The 20,499-nt window shown below is 36.4% G+C and overlaps 1 protein-coding gene across 2 annotated transcripts in view; it reads left to right on the forward strand.

Annotated features, from left to right (window-relative positions):
- Positions 1-16,433, forward strand: part of SLC38A4 (solute carrier family 38 member 4) — a 39,352-nt gene extending 22,919 nt beyond the window's left edge. Inside the window, exons 7-16 of one of the 2 annotated variants that reach the window (XM_010375010.2) lie at positions 852-933; positions 1,019-1,101; positions 1,212-1,270; positions 2,105-2,380; positions 2,513-2,592; positions 3,902-4,002; positions 5,736-5,860; positions 11,558-11,702; positions 12,577-12,674; positions 14,256-16,433. In XM_010375010.2, the coding sequence (XP_010373312.1) occupies positions 852-933; positions 1,019-1,101; positions 1,212-1,270; positions 2,105-2,380; positions 2,513-2,592; positions 3,902-4,002; positions 5,736-5,860; positions 11,558-11,702; positions 12,577-12,674; positions 14,256-14,357 (1,151 nt within the window). In that variant the 3' untranslated portion in view covers positions 14,358-16,433. Of the gene's footprint in view, positions 1-851; positions 934-1,018; positions 1,102-1,211; positions 1,271-2,104; positions 2,381-2,512; positions 2,593-3,901; positions 4,003-5,735; positions 5,861-10,263; positions 10,347-11,557; positions 11,703-12,576; positions 12,675-14,255 lie in introns of those variants that run through there. The other variant, XM_010375012.2, reaches the window with a different exon arrangement.
- Positions 16,434-20,499: the final 4,066 nt, after the last annotated feature.

Consider the following 20,499-nt stretch of genomic DNA (forward strand, 5'->3'; position numbering starts at 1 on the left):
GTTTTTAACCGAATCTTTTGGCCATGTGTCAACAAATTAGCGTTATCCTTCACCAAATGGATGGGCTTGAAAAAGGCATGATGCAGCAAAATTGTAATGTTATGCATATGAATACATATTCATTTTTTCACGGAGAGGGCTTGTAGATTTCATCAAAAAATCTTTCACAAGAGTAGATAATGACTCATATATCACTGACCTAGATGTTCATGAAATTTTGCCACTTTATATAATTCCTTAGTTGGCCAAAAGGAGAGTAAGATGAAGTGGGGGTGGGGAACTTCTTTGACAAAGATGGAGAGAAGCTGTCATCTCTTGTATTCTTTTATCAATCCGGGAAGACTTTGGTTCCGACAATAAGTGGTCTGAGACTGTGTGCTCCTCAGACAGATCCCAGAGGACTAGATACGTGCCCATCTGCAGAAAAACAGAGGGGATGTATTGACTCTGCAGATCTGCCCTTTGATTCTGCCATCTCTCAGCTGGCCATGCCTTTTGTTGCCAGACTACTGCCCAAGTTATAGACACTAACACAGGCACACTGAGTGTGGGCTATGATGATTTATAACTATTGAGGGCAGAACCTTAAAACTGCAGCTTCACTGTAAACTTTGGAGCTGGCTTTAACACAGAATCAGCCCTGATACTGTTAACAAAGGTCCACCTGCAAAAGCTAGAGGGTCAAATGTCTATCTTGGAAGAGAACTTGGAAGCAGTGCCAAATACACAGTGAGTATTTTTTCCATTTGGGGTATTAGATGTTCATCTTACTTATCCCAAATGTCATAACTTGCTTGCATGTGACTTCAGTGCTATCCACACCATCTAAGCTGTCACATTTTCCATTTTAGCAATGTCAAGCTACCTCTTTATCATTAAATATGAACTACCTGAAGTAATCAGAGCATTCATGGGACTTGAAGAAAATACTGGGTATGTCTTATGTTCCCTCTGTGACATCAAGTGACTCATTCTACTTGGTCTTTTCTGATTCTAAATCCTTGTCTCTCTCTTCTAGAGAATGGTACCTCAATGGCAACTACCTCATCATATTTGTATCTGTTGGAATTATTCTTCCACTTTCACTCCTTAAAAATTTAGGTAAAGATATTTTCTAACTGGAAATATTTTTATTTTTATTTCACATTTAAATAGGTAAGCTAATTGTAGATGCCATATTCAGCTTCCAAAATGCTTCTTCTAACTTCTAGGTTATCTTGGCTATACCAGTGGATTTTCTCTTACCTGCATGGTGTTTTTTGTTAGTGTGGTAAGTGATGTGATGACATGACCTTTGTAAGTTGGTTAGCATGAGATTCTTTCTGTGCCTAAATTAGCGTCCTCATTTTGTTCAAGCACTTCACTAATATGAAATAGTTCTTGTATCACAAGTGATTTTCTTGTAGACTAATTTAGAACAAAAAAAGAGCAGCTAAAATTTAAAGATAGTTGAGGTAGAACATCAAAGCTACTACTAATGGTTTGGTCTAGGCACACTGGTTATATATTGGGTAAAAAGGAACACTTCAAGCAGGAACATGACAATAATCTGGTATTTAGAACGGTAGAGAAGAGTCCCAGAAGAGAAAGAAGAATGCTATAGCCATATTCACATGAATCAGCCATTCTCTCTTACACATTCTACCCATTAAGACAGGACAAGGACAGTGGAATTAAAGAAGAAATCCTCCTCTCCAGGCCCCTGACAAAAGAGGGAATTTCTTGCACTATCATGCATGCCAAAATTTATAAAGCATTTCCCCAAAGAAGTAAAGGAGAAGGAAAAAAGGTTTTGAAGGCCCATGTCACTTTAGTTTGAAGAAATAAGGAAGTGATCATCTTTCTCATGGAAGGGCACGAAGGAGGGTGGGAAGGATTCATGCAAAATATTGTCCTGTTAACTCTAAGAGGCAGAGCTGCCAATCACAGCTCCAACTCTTCCCTTAGAACAGAGGTTAGAGGGAGTTTACTTTGTCCATTAGTCTAAAAGGAATGCCTAACTGAGTTCCCTCACACCCCACCCCATAAGCCACACATATGGATTCTTATTTCATTGCTTTTTCTCAAAAAGCTGATATTTTTCTTTTTTAATGACTGAGTCTAGGTGATTTACAAGAAATTCCAAATACCCTGCCCTCTACCTGTTTTGGATCACAGTGTTGGAAATCTGTCATTCAACAACACGCTTCCAATGCATGTAGTAATGTTACCCAACAACTCTGAGAGTTCTGATGTGAACTTCATGATGGATTACACCCACCGCAATCCTGCAGGGCTGGATGAGAATCAGGCCAAGGGCTCTCTTCATGACAGTGGAGTAGAGTATGAAGCTCATAGTGATGACAAGTGTCAACCTAAATACTTTGTATTCAACTCCCGGGTAAGTGAGAGGTCCAGACTTCTGATGAGTACGGTTATGTGTTTTCTAAGTTTTTATTCAATAAACTGAGATGGCCTGAGATCACCATCTATGTTGGAATGCTAAACACGTGGTGTTGTCTTTGTTTTTCAGACGGCCTATGCAATTCCTATCCTAGTATTTGCTTTTGTATGCCACCCTGAGGTCCTTCCCATCTACAGTGAACTTAAAGAGTAAGGCAGCCATCATTTTAGCATTCTAATTTGCTTTGAAAATCTGCTCATATGTTCAAGGTTCTTTAAGAGGAAACACAGTTTATAGCTTCCTCTTCAGAGAAAATATGTACTCCATCCACCCTCAGTAACACGCTTTAATCAGAAAGGTGGGAATCAGCCCACTACAGCACTACCTTATCTGCTTCTTTCTCTCCTTTCTCTCCACCATAATGGTTCAGGGGAGGGGTTTATGGCAGGTGGACAAGGAGCCGACGGTTGTAATAATTTTGGCAGGTGTTGGGAATTTAAATTTAAATTTTGTTGGGAAGAAGTGATGTCAGCTGGACTAGAAATGAAAACACTCATGACAACCAAAACTTATGGTTAGGGGCAGCCTCGATAAGCCACTGATGTCATTTACAGTCAGCACCTAAGCCTTGTCTAGAACACATTCATTACAAGAGATGTGCCAATATCTGTCCTTTGTTGTCTTATTTGTACAATAGAGTCACTGGCTAGAAAATCTTGTTTCTTCCAGCTGATGGTCTGTGATTCGTTTGCATTCTTTTCCCTTTGAAGTTGTTGGTATTTGCTTGGGAACAAAGGATACGAACTCATTATAGCTGTTTTCCTCTTTCCCTTAAGGAAGGGTATTATATAATAATTCTCAACTTCTTTAATCTAGACATCAGTAACCTCAGTCTTCATTCTCACTAAATAGCAAAACTTTCCCCATAAATTCTGATTTACCTCATAAAAAATTTCAGAACACTTTCAAGTATTTTGATGTCTTTGATTTACTTTGAAAATCACGTGTAGCAGTTACTCCAGAAGCCTGAGAATTGATCTTTGGCAGTCAGGTTCCCTCTAGAATGATTTCCAGAAGCTTTTCAGGTAACAATGTCAGGATTCCCAGTAGTCTGGACTCTTGGCAGTAGTACTTTGCTGACTCTCGTAGGTTCTTTTCCTCATCTATAGTCATCTCATTATGAAATGCAATAACTTTCTATGTTAGAAGCCTGTTTGATCTTTATGTTAATTATATTCTTATTCAGTGGGCAGGCTTACTGACCGACATGAAATAGACTGTTCCTCTTCTAGGGAAATGATTGATTTTAAGACTGAAGGAGTAGTGTTTAAGAAAAATGGAAAAGAATCCTCATTAACTCTCTAAGACAAATTTAAATCAGCTATAAGTTTATGTACTAGAAATATGTCTTCACAATGAACAATACAGATACACTTTTTTATTTACTATTTTAATTTTGAAAAGTGATTTTTTTTTGTAAGTCTAAAAAACAAAGCTTGGTGTTCTTTATTTTTCCAGTCGGTCCCAGAGAAAAATGCAAACAGTGTCAAATATTTCCATCACGGGGATGCTTGTCATGTACCTGCTTGCTGCCCTCTTTGGTTACCTAACCTTCTATGGTAGGTCACTCTGTGAAAGTCATTCTCTATGTGCAAATCCTTGTTAGGCTGATTCTTGACCAGGGTAGGTATGATTTTTTAAATTCCCTTCTATAAGCATGATCTATAGATGACACATATTCAATTAATATACTATTTTAGCTTTGTCACTTGACCTGAGGAAATGGGGCCTGATTCAGCCTGGCTAACAAGTTACAACAATTTGTGAATTCACACATATTTTATAAAAAATATCCCTCAAATGAAATTATTTTCCTTTAGGGATATATGATATTTCTTTGGCTAGACTCCATAGTCCAACTCAGGCTAGAAGTGATGAGAATGAATCCGCTTGCATGTGATAAAGCTCCTTTGATGGAATTATTAACTGCCAAGCAAATGGCAGGGAAACTGCCAGGTCCTCAAGTTTCAACTTGCCTCCTATTTACCAGTCAAATCAAATCTGGGAGCCTGGGACTTTAGGTAAAATTTTTGACACATCCCGTTCTATTTTGTTATACCAAATGATTTCCTAAGAAAGAGGACATGACAGAATTTCCTTCAATCTGAGAATGCACTACCAAAAAATAAGTGACTGTGGCCACATTAGATTATGCCTGCAACATTTCCTCTCTGGCATCTTAAAAGTTCACAAAGGGAATAGGATTGTACTCCTTCCATGAAGTGTAGCCACATAAACAGATTTCTTGGAATCACATATTGACCTGGTAGCATATGTTTACATGAATCAGTGTATCAATATAAATATATTTTTGTATAAGCCTCATTTTAAGGTTTTTAACTTAATTTTTTTTTCTTACTGACTTGGTAAATTGAATTGAAGGTATGACAAATTGTGGAGGAAAGATTCAGGAGTAGGCCACCATTTGCTTAGGTTTTCTTTCTGTTTGACTAATATTTGACTATTAACCAAACATGTGCTTTAGATTGGGCATTAACTTTTTGCTGGTTGTGAAATAATGAATGTCAAGGTCAATACTACTGAAGGTATTTTCACTCCTTTTTGTCTGATCTTGAGGTGGAAATCCAACTACATTTGATTCCATAAATATTTCCTTGTTATTTGTGTTTGGAATCCTGAATGAATGTGTTTTCAAGTAGGGCAGCATCTTCATCTTAGAGTAGTATCCACTGGGAGACCCTGTAAAGATTATACTAATTTATCCCTGCATGTTACTTATACTTATTTTAATGAGTTTCATAAGACAAGCAAAAACTTGAAAAAGCCCAAAAATATCTGTTTTAGTGTGGTGATGGTGTCATAGTTGTTGAGCTTGAAAAAATGGTAGCAATCATTCATCCTAGAGTTTACACACTGGGTTTGTAAACTGCATCAGGAGTGGCTGCACAGGTAGGGGCAAGGGAGGTGGTAGGCTGGGAAAGACAAGATATGGGGCTTGGGCCTCTCATCCCCTTCAACAAGAACACCTTGGTCACTGTCTGATTTGTAATTGCCTCTGTACAGCAGAGATAGATTTATCACAATGTAAATGAGCTTGAGAGGCTCTTTATTTTGTATTTTAGCTTCTGCAACTTTATAAGCTTCAGGACCTCTTTGTTTATTTGAATGAAGTTTGCATAGCTAATGAGCTCAGAGGCAAGACCAGAGGTGCCTGGATTCCCAGACCTAGGTCTTTTCCTCTGTTTTGTGTTCTCTCTATAAAATGTTGCCATAAGTGACCCGAGCTGATTTGACAACACCAAGCGGGCTCATTCTCTTCTTCCTGTTGTAGGAGAAGCTGAAGATGAATTACTTCATGCCTACAGCAAAGTGTATACATTCGACATCCCTCTCCTCATGGTTCGCCTGGCAGTCCTTGTGGCAGTAACACTAACTGTGCCCATTGTCCTGTTCCCAGTAAGTACATAAGACTTTGATGAAAGAAACCTACTTGACCCCACAAATTAGCACATGTGTTCTACCTTCATTTTGATTTAACTATAGGGTGAGTTTGCGGTTGCAATGCCTGAGGATATTGTTATTTTCCTATAGCATTTTGAGCCACTTAAAATTGGCCATTTAATGTGCAGATAGAGCAAGTAGTTTCAGGTGATATTATTATAGTGTAGGAAAAAAATCATAAAACTTATTTTTAACCTCAAATTTGAAAAGTGGAGCTTGAGCTTCCATCTTGTGGATTAGTAAAACTGAGCAGGAGTTCACATAACTTCGGAACCTTGAAAGCCAAAACCTTGTTAACTTTCAAATCGTACTGAATTTCATCACAGTTTTGAAGGCATTTCATTTTTTCCAGTTTGTCATGCTGCAATAATATCCAAAAGTTGCCTTATTTAACCTGACGCCTTGAAGGCTAATGAAAAGGGGATTCGTGTTAAGTAAATTATATACCAGAAAAAATTTTTTCAAAAAACAGTTATGCTATCTATCATATATCTCTTTCACACACGGCCTCTGTCAGACTCACACCAGGTCACCCCTCCCTGGCATTTGTCATTGGCGTCAGTTTGTTCTGAGATCCCAGAGCAGAGCTGGTAGTGAAAATTTGGGTTGTGTGAGCTAAAACCACCACCTAAGGATAAACACAGGTCTTCACCCTCCTGCCAACTCCTCTTTCATAAACACTGAATTTACTCATTCATTTGAGGGGGAAAAAAATAAGTGACACAGTAACCAGCACTGTCCTGGACATAATGTTCCATACAGGGCTGGCATATGAAGACTATTTCTATAATGACACTGTGGTCACTTTAAATGCAGCTTGTGTGCTGAAATATATTTTGGCACATTCCTTTTTCATGAGTGCATGAAATCAGATCCGTATTACTATGGTGGCTAATATTTTACTCTTAAATCATGTCTTGCCCCTAATATATCTGAAAATATTTCAGATGGCATACACATAGCTTTAGCCTAAAATCAGCTCTGTCTTGGGTACAAGACAGAAGATAACTATAAACAGAAGGTATATGATAAGACAAAATTGCCAGGCAAACAACTTCACTGAGAAAATATCTGGAGCTCTTCTTTTTATGTGTAAAAAAATCACTCACTAAATATTGGCACAGTATAAGCGCTCACATCATTGTAGAATCAAAGCATAAGAAATCTGTAACGTGCTTCTGTATTGCTTTATTCATATTCATATAGCATTTTCAAACCATGGTCTTAAGGGATTGCCAGAATTGTCCATTGTCACACAGACAGCTGGTAACAGTTCAACCAGTGCAGCTCATAGCCCAACACTGATGGCTGCAATTATTGTCATGGGAAGTAGAAGTCATTTACTGATGAACATTTCACCTCAGCATGGAAAATCCAAATCTCCCCTTAGAAATTCTTACCCTGTGTGAGAAATAAAGCACTGGTATAAATCTGACCATCAGGAACAGCAATAGTGTGTAAACATTAGATGCCATTAGAACTAAAATTGACCATAAGAACCAGAGTTCAGAAAAATGACTAACTACCATCCTTCATTATGTATTTCCACTCAACATTAGCATTTATAAAACATTTTGCACATTATCCTGTCCTCACCCTTGTAACGTTACATTTAAATAATCTATGTAAGTGCTCCACTGTCCCACAGAGTCGTAAGTCCCTGGGACTTGCGGATGTGCACAGTGACTGGCACAGAGGGTGAGCTCAGTCGTGCTTGGGAAGAAAAACAGTCTTCAAATGAATCTTGCCTTGTCTTGAAATGTATAAACTGCCTTTTCTAGCAAAAGCATAGACACGCTTTCCCTTGGTGACATGTGAAACGAATTCAGCTGGATTGAGGATCTGGGCTAAATGAACCAAACCTCCCTATAGATGACGGATACATAGAGATGGTGACAGAGAGTAGCCCAGCTTCCTTGAGTGGATCTCAATCAAGTCCTCTGAGGCTAAATTCAATTGTTTTCTTTACTAAAATGATACAAATTGTTATTGGTGCTTTTGCCTGTTTATTTCATATAACTTAGGGCTCAGATTTTCAATGTGTCAAATGCTGACTCACAGCATGTTTTTCCTGACGGTTTATTTCATTTAAGGAACCCTTGAGCAATAAGAAGTTTATTTACTTGCCTTGATATCACCACATATTAATAATAAAACAAATAAAACCTAATCTGGATTAAAATCTATCAGCTTTAGGCATTATTTTGTGTTCTCCTTCTTTCAACATGATAGCTGGGCTCTCTTTCTTAGGAATCTGAGAAGATATGACTGGGGTTTGTTTTTCTCTACTTCATTTATTATCTTTCTTTTCTCCAATCAGGTTAGTTTTTTCCTTCTTAGTAAAAGGTGCATAGTAACTGCTTGTAGGATTTGTTGAACAAGTGAATATATGAAATGAATTAAGATAGTGTTTTCAGTAGCAGCCCAACATTTCTTTCTCTCTTAGTAGTGGGCGGGGTATCTATTATGGAATGGCACCTCCTTCCAGAGGACTGATCATGTCATTTTCAGCTTATGCTTCCCTTTATGCAGTAAAATTCCCATATTTCCATAAAGAACAGGAAACCAAATAATGTTAATGGATATTTCATGAACACACAGACTCAAATTTCACCTGCTATGCCTTTGAAAAAAGATCCCTAGCTACTTGTATTTCATCTTATAGTTAAAATCATTCTTTTCACTTATGTTGCCTTCAGATCTCCTGTTTTGAAGTGTATGTAGATATTGACATAGAAATGCAGCATATATTGCTATGAACTGCAGTGGAGTAGTAATTTGTAGGTATTTCCAACATCCTTGCCTTAAGCAAACTTGCAAAATCAAAGTGTGAGCTCCGTCTAAACAATGGGAGAGGCTTTCTTTTTTTAAGAGTTAGAGCTAAGACTCTCACTTCCTCCTGTACCTCCACATTTTTGACCTTCACATTGGGCCCCTGCATCAGAATACAGCACCGCCTAACAGGATCCTGTTCAGGACTTTTTCTCTGGAAATAAGAGATGTTGTCTCTAGAGCTGCGTAGACCTTAATGAAATCATTCTGGGTCAGAGGCCCTAGATGGTGCTGGGGACCTCCCCTCACCCACAACATCTGACCCACATTTCCAGGTTCCTAGCAACTTGTGTCAGTAAAGAAAAGGGCACATAGCTAAGTGTAAGAGCAGATGAGGCTCGGTGGGAATCAGCAGTGGCATGCCCTGGCAAAGGTAAACAACTGCTGGGGACTTTTGGTCCTAGGCTCACTCCTCAGGGAAGCACTTTAACATGGAATGACCAGCAGGTTTCCTTCCTGATCTTTTCCACCACCACCACCACAAGCCTAGTACCTCCCTCCCTCTTTACTCTGTTGCCCTCTTCAGGAATGCATTGGAAGCCACCTTCAGTTCTGTTTGAAATTTTCTTACTCCTTATTCACAAAGAGGAGGAAGCGTTTGCGTTTACTCCAACCATTCTACCTATTATTCCCATAAACTTTCTGTACTCTCATATCATCAGGCCAAATGTTAGTCTTTCTGGGAGCCAGGAGACTGCCTTCCCGTTCAGAGGCCCTGGACATATAAGACTGCCTCTAACTCACTCTAACTCAGCTTATTGTCTTGAATGCACCATTTTAACAAATGACTACAAAACAGTGACTATTTTCTGAAAATGAACCTATATTCCATACTTGTTTATTCTATCTGTTTAACACTGTGAAACAAATTGAGTCCTCAAGCACTGTGTATATACCATAAAAAGCTTATTTTAAGCCTACCAATTAGACCAGTTTTGACAATATTGAATAAGCACTAATTGCAGATCATAATGTAGAATTATAGGCTGCTGAGGAAAACAATATCACACCATTTGCTTTCCTCAGTTTACTTTTCAGAATGAGTTTCATCATGCTCACTAATCCAATTTTTAAAATTCTTTACAAAGTTATTCTTAAACTATTTCCAGAGACTATCTGGTTTGTCATTTTAGAAATGAAATTGCCTTTTCAGCCTAAACAGATGGCTTTAATTTTTGGTGGAGTGGTATGAAAGGAATGTCACATGAGAAATTGCAAGCTATTTAGTTTGAATTTTTTGTCATTCATACATGTTTCAAAATATATTTGACGTTTTCCCTCTTTTAAATGAGTTCCCATCTCTGCACCTTAAGTGACTTCAGAACTAAAATTTTAAAGTGAAAATCAATCACAGCATTTCCAAAAATGTGAACTCCTGGCTTAACCGAAGCGTTCACTTACTGGAAAGCTGATAGAGTAATTCCACTAAGTCAAAAAGTGTCCTCTAAAAGATTCCAAAGATAAGAGTGTTTTCAACTTTGTTAAGCTGTACAAACACAAATGTCACTCCCTCCCTCTGCCCACAGGATCTTTATCCAGTTACAACAGAGTAACTTGAGCAGCTGCTGCAAAGTGAGCCTCTCTTGACCCTTCGCCTACTTATTTCAACTGCTGAAGTAGGGCTGAAATCTGTCAAGGATCCTGAAGGGAAGGAAAAGATTGCTACTATTCAATTTAATTTAAGCTTTTATTGAGTGCCTGCTGTGTGCACAACACTGAGCAAAGAAGTCTGAGGAATGGTTAGATTATTAGGTCCTATTCCTTGCCTTTCATAGATTTACAATCTATTGATAGGGAGAGGTACAAAGGAGAGAAAGAGGAAGGAGCAAACACAAAAATGTCACAATTTTTAGATGCCACCCTAAAATTTTATTTAAAAGTGTTAAATAAAATGCAAAATTAAGGAAAACCTGGATTCGTAAAAATTCCTTTCACAATCTTGTGTAAATCAATTCAGTGCTTGCCCTTAATGTTTCATCCAGTCTGATGAGACATGTTTCATGATCAACAAGGGTTTTACTGTGTTTCTTAATTATGTGTCTTACCTGTTATCTCTTTATGACTGAGATTATTTTTGACAATAAATTCTGAAAACTAAGAAAGTGAACACATAAAATATTGTCTTACAAAATACGCTAAGGAAAAAATGACACTCCATCTCAAATATCAAAAGTTAGCATCAAGACTGCACAACAAGATGAAAGTACAGTCACGTGTTGCTTAAAAATGTGGACATATTCTGACAAACGCATCTTTAGGCAATTTTGTCATTGTGCAAGCATCACAGATTGCATTTGCAGCCTAAATGGTGGAGGTTACTATACAGTAAGGCTATATGGCGTAGCCTAGTACTCCTAGGCTACAAACCTGTACAGCATGTTACTGTACTGAATAGTGTAAGTACCTATAACACAATGGTAAGTATTTGTGTACTCAAACATAGAAAAGGTACAGTAAAAATACCGTATTACAACCTTATGGTATCACTGTCTTATATGTGGTCTGTTGTTGACTGAAATGACCATACTTAATACCACTGAACTGTAGACTTAAAAATGGTTAAGATGGTAAGTTCTATGTTATGTATGCTTTATAATAATAAAAAATTGAAAAAAAAGCATCAAGATCTTTTCTGGGAAAAAGCAAAAGAAAGAAAATGCATTAGAGTGATGAGAATATTTGAAATAATAAAGTAAAAAGCATCAAGATCTTTTCTGGGAAAAAGCAAAAGAAAGAAAATGCATTAGAGTGATGAGAATATTTGAAATAATAAAGTCAAAAACAAATAAATGATCTTGCCTTTGAACTTTCTTGTTTAAGATTCGTACATCAGTGACCACACTGTTATTTCCCAGAAGACCCTTCAGCTGGATACGACATTTCCTAATTGCAGCCGTGCTTATCGCACTTAATAATGTTCTGGTCATCCTTGTGCCAACTATAAAATACATCTTCGGATTCATTGGTGAGTTTCAGAAAGGCTTCAATTTGATCAACCCAAACTCACGCCCCATTAAATGGTGGACAGGAAACCAGTGCTGGGTCATCCAGATCCCCGTCTTTCTCAGGCTCACAGATTCCCTTTATCCCTGCGAGGTTCTGATGATTGAGCTGGTCACATTCTCCTCCTCCTAAGTGACACTGGGAGCCACCTTATAGGACATTTAGTCAAGCTGCTTTTTCTGACAGATGAGGAAACTGACCCTTATAGAAGTCAAGTCATATGCCTTGGTGTGGACCCAGGATTTGGACTTAGGTATTAGCTCTGTCATCAGGAAAAGGGGAAGATAGATTTTACCTACCAGAAGCTCTCTGATACTATGAGTATCAGCTGAACATTAAAAGGTATCTTCAGAGGAATAGAAGATTGATTATGTAAAGTGTATTATTAGTATTTCCCATAACTGCATGGTCCATTAATTTTCATTCTACTCATTGAGGGGTTACTTAAATTTTAAACACAATCTAAAACTTTAAAAGAACCATGTGTAGGCAACTTGAATAGTAAGAGGTGGATAGGGTGTGTCATGAGTTCAGCTGCCTTAGTATGTATTTATATTACTAATCCCCTGTAAATTTGTGTTAAATTCAACCTCTTGTTGCTTATTATATGTTGCATATACTTATGCAGTTTTGATGCTAGGTACATTTTAATTATCTCTATAAACATATCTTCTATGAATAAATAACCAGGATGAGCTTATGTGACTTAAACGTGTGTTTTTAGTGCTAAGTATAGGATAGCTTTATATTTGGTTTGTTTAAAGTGTGTACTGGCATCTCCTTTGCTAAGACCTGCTGGGTAAGACATTGACCTTGCCCTGTGTTTGTCTTCTCAGGGGCTTCTTCTGCCACTATGCTGATTTTTATTCTTCCAGCAGTTTTTTATCTTAAACTTGTCAAGAAAGAACCTTTTAGGTCACCCCAAAAGGTCGGGGTAAGTAAACCTTGCAATTTCCCCCATTATTAGTTGTTCTTCCAAGTAATTAGAATAAACCGGAAAATAACATAGTTCAGAAAAATGAATCAATATACAAGAACCAAAAATCAAAATGTGCCAGAACTCTCTGGTAGCAGAGAAAGGAGATATATTTCTGAAACTCAAATGATTCTACTTCAAATATCAAATATCCTGTGTTGAGTCTGTCATACATGTCAAATAGTAGTAGCCTTTCCCACAGGCACATGAGCTTCAGGCACATAGCAGTGTCCAATACCAAGCTGCTGTTGCACTATCCACAGAAAATCATGCAAGAAGGAATTAGACTTTCTAGCAGTGTTACGGAATAATTTAAATATTTTGGTCATGGTTGTTAGTTTTGCAAAGCCAAAAGAAAGATGTTGCTTTTGTTTTCCCCTCCGTAGTGCTTGTTGTCCCTCGTGTGGACTAAGATCCAGCACAGAACCATTCATCATTCTGCTAACCTCTTTAGATACAAAATACAGTCTTATTAAATCTGGGAGTATACATTTCTTTTCCATAAGACTACGATAGAAACAAATGCTAGAAATAATTGTTTTTCCAATAAGGAAACACTATCTTTCACTCCTTAATAAAGTCATGTTAAGACTTAAAAAGAATATTTCTTACTGAATTACTCTGAATTTTTACCTTGAAGTCATTTACCTTTGGGATGTTTCAGGGACTTCAGGATAGTTTGGTATCAAAAGGTCCATCCAGCAGCTTGCCCCCAAGTTTTAACTCTATGTAGCCCATCTTGCTTGGATTTTTACAGCAGTGTGAACTTGGCAAATTACCAGCAGCTTGCCCCCAAATTTTAACTCTATGTAGGCCATCTTGCTTGAATTTTTACAGCAGTGTGAACTTGGCAAATTACTTGTCCTGTTTGTGACCTACTTTCAGTTTGACCAATTGTGAAACGAGTACAATTATCTCCTAGACCCTTTCTAGTGAAAAATTTTTAGTTGCTGCTTTCTTATATGTAGAATTAGGAGGTTTAAGTATGTGATAAAATGTAAGGCCTCTTCTAGTGTTAAAATGCTGAAGTATTTTATATGTAGGTATGTACATATGTCCTTATATATATGTGTGTATATTATATGTATGCACACACACACACATATATACACTTTTTGTTGCCACATCTATTAAGCTTTTGGTTTTGTTTGCTTTATAAAATTAGAATCATATCATATAGGCTATTCTTTTATAACCTGCTCTTTTTCACCTAAAAGATTGTAAGCATTCTCCAGATTATTGAATATTTTTCTGTCCCTTGATTTTTAATAATCACAGGGTATTCCATCTTCTTGATGTACTAAATCAATTAACTATTACTCCATTGTTGAACCTATAGGTTGTATCTCTCCACTGTATTCGTCTTCCTTCTCCAACTAGGATTCAAAATTGACTGATCGGTTAGGCCTGGGCATCTGAGCTATTAAGAATAATGTGGCTCAATATATAGATCAGATTGCCATATTATGTAAATAGCTAAAAAACAAATTGTACTAAGTACGGTTTCTGTGTTCCTAACAAAGTCTCTCTGAATTACAGGCTTTAATTTTCCTTGTGGTTGGAATCATCTTCATGATTGGAAGCATGGCACTCATTATAATGGACTGGATTTATGATCCTCCAAATTCCAAGCATCACTAACACAAGGAAAAATACTTTCTTTTTCTATTGGAAATGGTTGCAAGTTATACTCCAAAAGACATTTGAATTATCTTGATGGGAATGTTATTCATAGGAAATAACAGGAAGATTCCAAAGACGTTTACCAGTAATATCACTAGGCACCTGCAGAAGAGGAAAATCACTGTTTTTGTCAAGGAAGGTTGTGTGAGTGTTTAAAATAAAACCTGTGGTGCACATTTCTACCCAGGTCTTACTAGAGCAGTGTGAGATGATGAAGGTGTATTTTTGCTGCTTTATGGGCAGAATAAGGGTAACTGCATGTAACAGTCATCAGATAGTACTCTTTCCCCTGCTGTCTCCTCACCCTGCACCCCCTAAAAGAGTACCAAACATTTGTATTCTCAGAACATCAAACAAAAATGTCCTGGTGGCAAAGCTATCACCATTTAACGCCTTCTCTCAGTCTTGTACCAAACTCTCTGGTCTGTTTACTAACAGAGGCAAAAGGCATGTCTTAGGAACTGTTTCTGTAAGGTATATGAATGGTCAGACACCAGTCTAGAGCATCTTACTGTCAACAGCAAAATGTTATTTTGCCCACCCTGTTTGTGACATTGAGTTAGTGACTTCTATATCCAACAGATTTTTTTTGTAAACGTTAAAACATCTATATTTAAATGTTAAAACACTAAATATAGAGAGGGGTTTTATTTCAATCATAGAGCAACAACAAAAATAATGGTTATAGCTAAACTGCCTGTTCTAGAAAGCATCTGCTTTTTCGTGTTATTCCTAAATCCTCTTGTCATAATTTTGTCACTGAACAATGCTCTCCCTCTCGTCTTCCATCATCATTCAGAATTTTTAGAAGACCACAATCATGTGGAGATACACTACCCAGTATTGTTTGATACATTTTTATTTGATAAACATTCAGTGCAGGAAACTGTGATTTGCTATATGTTTATGTATATAATCTTATTCTGTAGTCATCAGAATGTTAATGTATGGTACATTTGATTTTTATTTTTTACGTGTGTAGTTTTCTTTCTTCACAAAGCATTTATATTTTTGGGGGTGGGGGCAGGGAATTAAGTTGGTGGGCTCAAAAATCCATTCATATGTATCTGTCTACAAATGTCTGGGGATAATTTAAATTTGAAACCTAAGTTATATATAGCTCGGCAATGCTCTTCTTCAATATTTACAATAATAGGATGATCTACAAGAAAATAAGTTCCTTTTTGCAAATATTATCAATACTAAAGTTGTTCTTTTAATTTAGCATGTCTAAAATAGGATTTAGTTCAGTTTAACTCACACAGGTGTTTGTTGACATTCATTGGCCATTTAATACAATGTTGAGTGGTTCTCCATAAAGTGTAAGTGCTAACACTACAAAGAAATGCACACAATCATTCTTGCTCACTTCTATAACAAACTTACATAAAATGGATTTAAAAATTCCTACTCACAGCCTAAAATTTCTGGAGCTCACTACTTTTATTTTCAAATCATAGTAAGAACACTTGTGTATTTTATATTTTAGTAAAGCCAATTATGAAATACAAGTATCATACATGTATGATAATACTAAATCATATTTCAATAAACTTTCTGGACTGTGCCTAAGAAAATATATTGGTTTTATGCATTATTTTCTAGAGGTATAATACCATAAAATGGTGCACTCTGCTATGGAAATTGAGCATTACTAGAAAGTATCATAACTTTTGAGCTACTATTATTTGAAAAAAAATCTGCCAAATAGCATCATTAAGAAATATTTACATTTTCACTCATCTAAAGAGTATACAAAAATAGAAAATGGAAAAAGGTATCTTCTGAATGTTCAAGAGCATCCTATAGTGCCAAATAATAATGCACCATTTTTTCTTCATAACCAAGATTCAAATTCATATATACTGCAGGGCAGACATACATATGATAACTTGTGCTGATTAACCCCATTTGTAAACAGATGAAAATTTTATTTTCTTATTTCATTTATAAGATGGCTCAATGTATTGGGAGGCTTCTTTTTTATTACAGAAAGTGTATATTCGTATATAATAAATTAACTTTTCAAATGACTATGGTGTGATTTTTTATCTATTGTTAAAGAATGCTGTGTTATTTGTACATGAAACAAAATTTAAAATCCAAATACTGTCTTTCTTTTATTGGTGTATGTTCCATTTTCATTGTTAACTTTGACACAGAACTAACATCTATAGCCATCATCATGAAAATAAATGCCATCTTATTTTGGCAAAATAGATATTTAATCCTAAATTATTGTGATTATAATTTTGGTATAACATGTATACCACTTAGAATGAATTTGGAAGAAATGAGTCTTTTATGGTTAGTTCAAAAGAATCCATTGAAGATGGAAAATGAGAGAATAGAGGAAACATGTGAATAGTAAAATAAAGAGCAGAGAAAATATGGAGGCAGGGAAAACATGCGAGTCCTAAGAATTGATTATGAATGAACAATTAGGGGGATTGATGAGTCATAGGGTAAGTATATGCTTAACTTTATAAGAAACCTCCACATAGTTTTCCACAGTGTTTCTACCATTTTCATTTCCACCTGCACTACATACAACTTCCACTGACTCCACAGCCCTGACGGCATTTGGTGTTGTCTTTTGTACTTTAGCCTTTCTAGTGGGTCTGAAATGGTGACTCATTGTGATTTTCATTTCTGCTTCTCTGACAACTAATGTTGAAAGCTTTTCATATGTTTAATGGTCACTCATATATCTTCTTTTGTGAAGTGTGTATTCAAATCTTTTGCCCATTTTTAAAATTTAGGTTTTGTCTTTTTATTGTGTATTTGTAGAAGCTCTTTAAATATGGATCTATGTCCTTTGTCAGATTGCTAATGTATTTTCCCAGTCTATGGTATGGTTGCTTATTTTCCTAAAGGTGTCTTAATTACATTCCTGGGGACAGGTCAGTATAGCTCAAAGGTTTGCAATTTATGTCTTAATGAGATAAGATTAATCAGAGTGGTATAGTCATAATTAAATGTTTTCATGTCCTGGGCCTATATAGGTAGGACTGGGTCATCTAACCAAGATGCAAAAAAAAAAAAAAAAAAAAAAAAAAAAAAAGTACTTATAAAAACTTATTTTAAATTAAACATCTTTATAAAAGCAAACTACATCAGCATACATTAAAGCTAGCCACAAGGCAAAAACTATACCAAGAAAAAAATAAAAGAAATTTTAAAAAGAAGCCTCAGAAGCCTCTTGATATGGTAGGGATCTGTGTCCCCACCAAATCTCATGTAGAATTGTAATCTCTAATGTTGGAGGTAGGGCCTGGTGGGAGGTGATTGGATAATGCGGGTGGTTTTTGTTTAACACCATCCCTTTTGGTACTGTCATAGTGAAAGTGAGTGAGTGATCTCAAAATCTCATTGTTTAAAAGTATGTGGCACTTCGCCCTTCTCTCTCTTCCTCCTGCTCTGGCCTTGTGAAGTGCCAGCTCCCTCTTCACCTTCCATCATGATTGTAAGTTTCCTGAGGCCTCCCCAGAAGCTAAGCAGATGCCAGCATCATAATTCCTGCATAGCCTGCAGAAACATGAACCAATTAAACCTCTTTTCTTTATAAATTATCCAGTCTCTGGTATTTCTTTATAGCAGTATGAGAATAAACTAATACACCTCCTATCCTCCAAACTTAAATCCTAAACTTTAATTTGTTGCACACCTACTCTTAAAGATTGACTAAAGGAATTTCTTCAAACACAAAGTAAATGATAAAAGGACAAATGTTGGAGTATCAGGAAAGAAGAAGAAATGAAGGAAAGATAAGAAATATGGGCACATACATAAGACTATTCTGTTCTTAATGAGTTTTATAAATGCATTTTTGATTGGAAAAAAATACTGATATTCAAGACAAAGTTTTTTTTTAATGGGGAAGGTAAGGGACCTAAATAGAAGTAATGTGTCTACACTTCATTCAAGGTGGTTAAATGCTGATACCAATAGACTGCAATAAGTCACATATGTCTAATGTAATATATGAAACAACCACTATAAAAACTATACACAGGCATACATTCAACAACACTACAAATTAAGATGAATTTATAAAAAATGTTAAATAACGCACTAGAATGCAAGAAAAGCAAAGCAGGAACAAGAACCAAAGAAAACAAATAATAAAATAGTAGGCCTAAACACTAATATATCAATAATTACCTTATAAGCTAGTGGTGTAAATATACCAATCAACAGAGATTGGAGAGTGAATAAAAACCGTGACCCAACTGTATGCCATTTATAAGAAATTTACTTCTAATTCAATGACATAGCTGTTTGAAAATAAAAGGATGGAAAAAATATACATACAAAAATTAATAATAATATAAAGAAGGAGTATCTATATTAATATATGGTAAAATAGACTTTAGAGAAAATAAAATTACTACAGGCAAGAGGTGTCCATCTTATCATGAACATAAGAATAAAGGATCATTTAATCAGGAAGAGATAAGCTTAAGTGTGCACACACCAAGTGATAGGCTTCAAAACACATGAAGCAAAAACTGATAGAGCAGAAAGGAGAAGTAGATATATCTGCATTGTAGTTGAGGACTTCAACACCCACCTTTCAGAAACTAATAGAACTACTAGATAGAAAATTAGCAAAGATATAGAAGATATAAACAACACAATCAACCAAAAGATTCTAATTGATATATATGTATAGAGAGAACATAGAACAGTCTACCAGCAACAGTGGAAAACACAGTTTTTTCATATTCCCATAATAGGCCATATTCTGGGACATAAAACAAACTTTACAAATTTAAAAAAATTGAAATAATATAGAGTAGTTTTTCTGACCATAAGGGAATCAATTAAAAATCAATAAGAGGCAATAGCAAAATCTCTAAATAAATGAAAATTAAACAACACACTTCTATATTACCCATGGGTCAAAAAAGAAGTATGAAATGACATTTAAAAATACCTAAAGCTGAATGAAAATTTTAAAGTCACATACTAAAATACAGAGGATGCATTCAATGCAGTGCTAGGAGGAAAATTTATAGCACTAAATGCTTGTATTAGAAATGAGGAAAAGTCAACCGGGCACAGTGGCTCACGCCTGTAATCCCAGCAGTTTTGGAGGCCGAGGCAGGCGGACACGAGGTCAGGAGATCGAGACCATCTCGGCTAACATGGTGAAACTCCATCTCTACTAAAAATACAAAAAATTAGCTAGGTGTGGTGGCGGGTGTCTGTAGTCCCAGCTACTCAGGAGGCTGAGGCAGGAGAATGGCGTGAACCCAGGAGGCAGAGCTTGCAGTGAGCCAAGGTGGCACCACTGCACTCCAGCCTGGGCGACAGAGAGAGACTCTGTCTCAAGAAAATAAGTAAATAAAAATAAAAATTAAAAAAAAAAAAAAAGAAATGAGGAAAATTCTCAAGCCAATAATCTAAGTTCCCATAGCAAGAAACTATGCTGATGGGTTGATGAAAGGGTAAAGCTGCTGCTAAGATAATAGAATTCCTCATTTTGCTGTGCAGAAAATGGAAAAAATGAAATTGGATTATTTTAGCAAATAATTATTTGCCTATGAAAAGTACTCATCACATGGACCATTTTCTATTTTAAAATGTGATAAAATGAAGTACTGTTTAGTCATGCTTTGTTAGTATTTTGGAAAGTTGTTTAGAATCAAGGGTTGACTCAATTATATTATTTTACTACTGACTCCAGCTCTTCTGATGGGAGAGTAGAAAAATCAGGGACTGGCCGGGCGCAGTGGCTCATGCCTGTAATCCCAGCACTTTGGGAGGTCAAGGTGCACAAATCATGAGGTCAGGAGAATGGCTAACACAGTGAAACTCATCTCTACTAAAAATACAAAAAATTAGTGGGACCTGGTGGCATGCACGTGTAGTCCCAGCTACTCAGGAGGCTGAGGCAGGAGAATCGCTTGAATTGGGAGGCAGAGGTTGCAGCGAGCCAAGATCGCACCATTGCACTCCAGCCTGGGTGACAGAGAAAGACTCTGTCTCAAAAAGAAAAAAGAAAGAGAAAAAGAAAAGAAAGAGAAAAAGAAAAGCCAGGGATTGAGGCTCTGGAAGTCTGAATGCTAGTCAGCACCTCCTACCAGGTGATCCT

The sequence above is a fragment of the Rhinopithecus roxellana genome, chromosome 10, assembly GCF_007565055.1.
Source record: "Rhinopithecus roxellana isolate Shanxi Qingling chromosome 10, ASM756505v1, whole genome shotgun sequence".
Taxonomy (NCBI): domain Eukaryota; kingdom Metazoa; phylum Chordata; class Mammalia; order Primates; family Cercopithecidae; genus Rhinopithecus; species Rhinopithecus roxellana.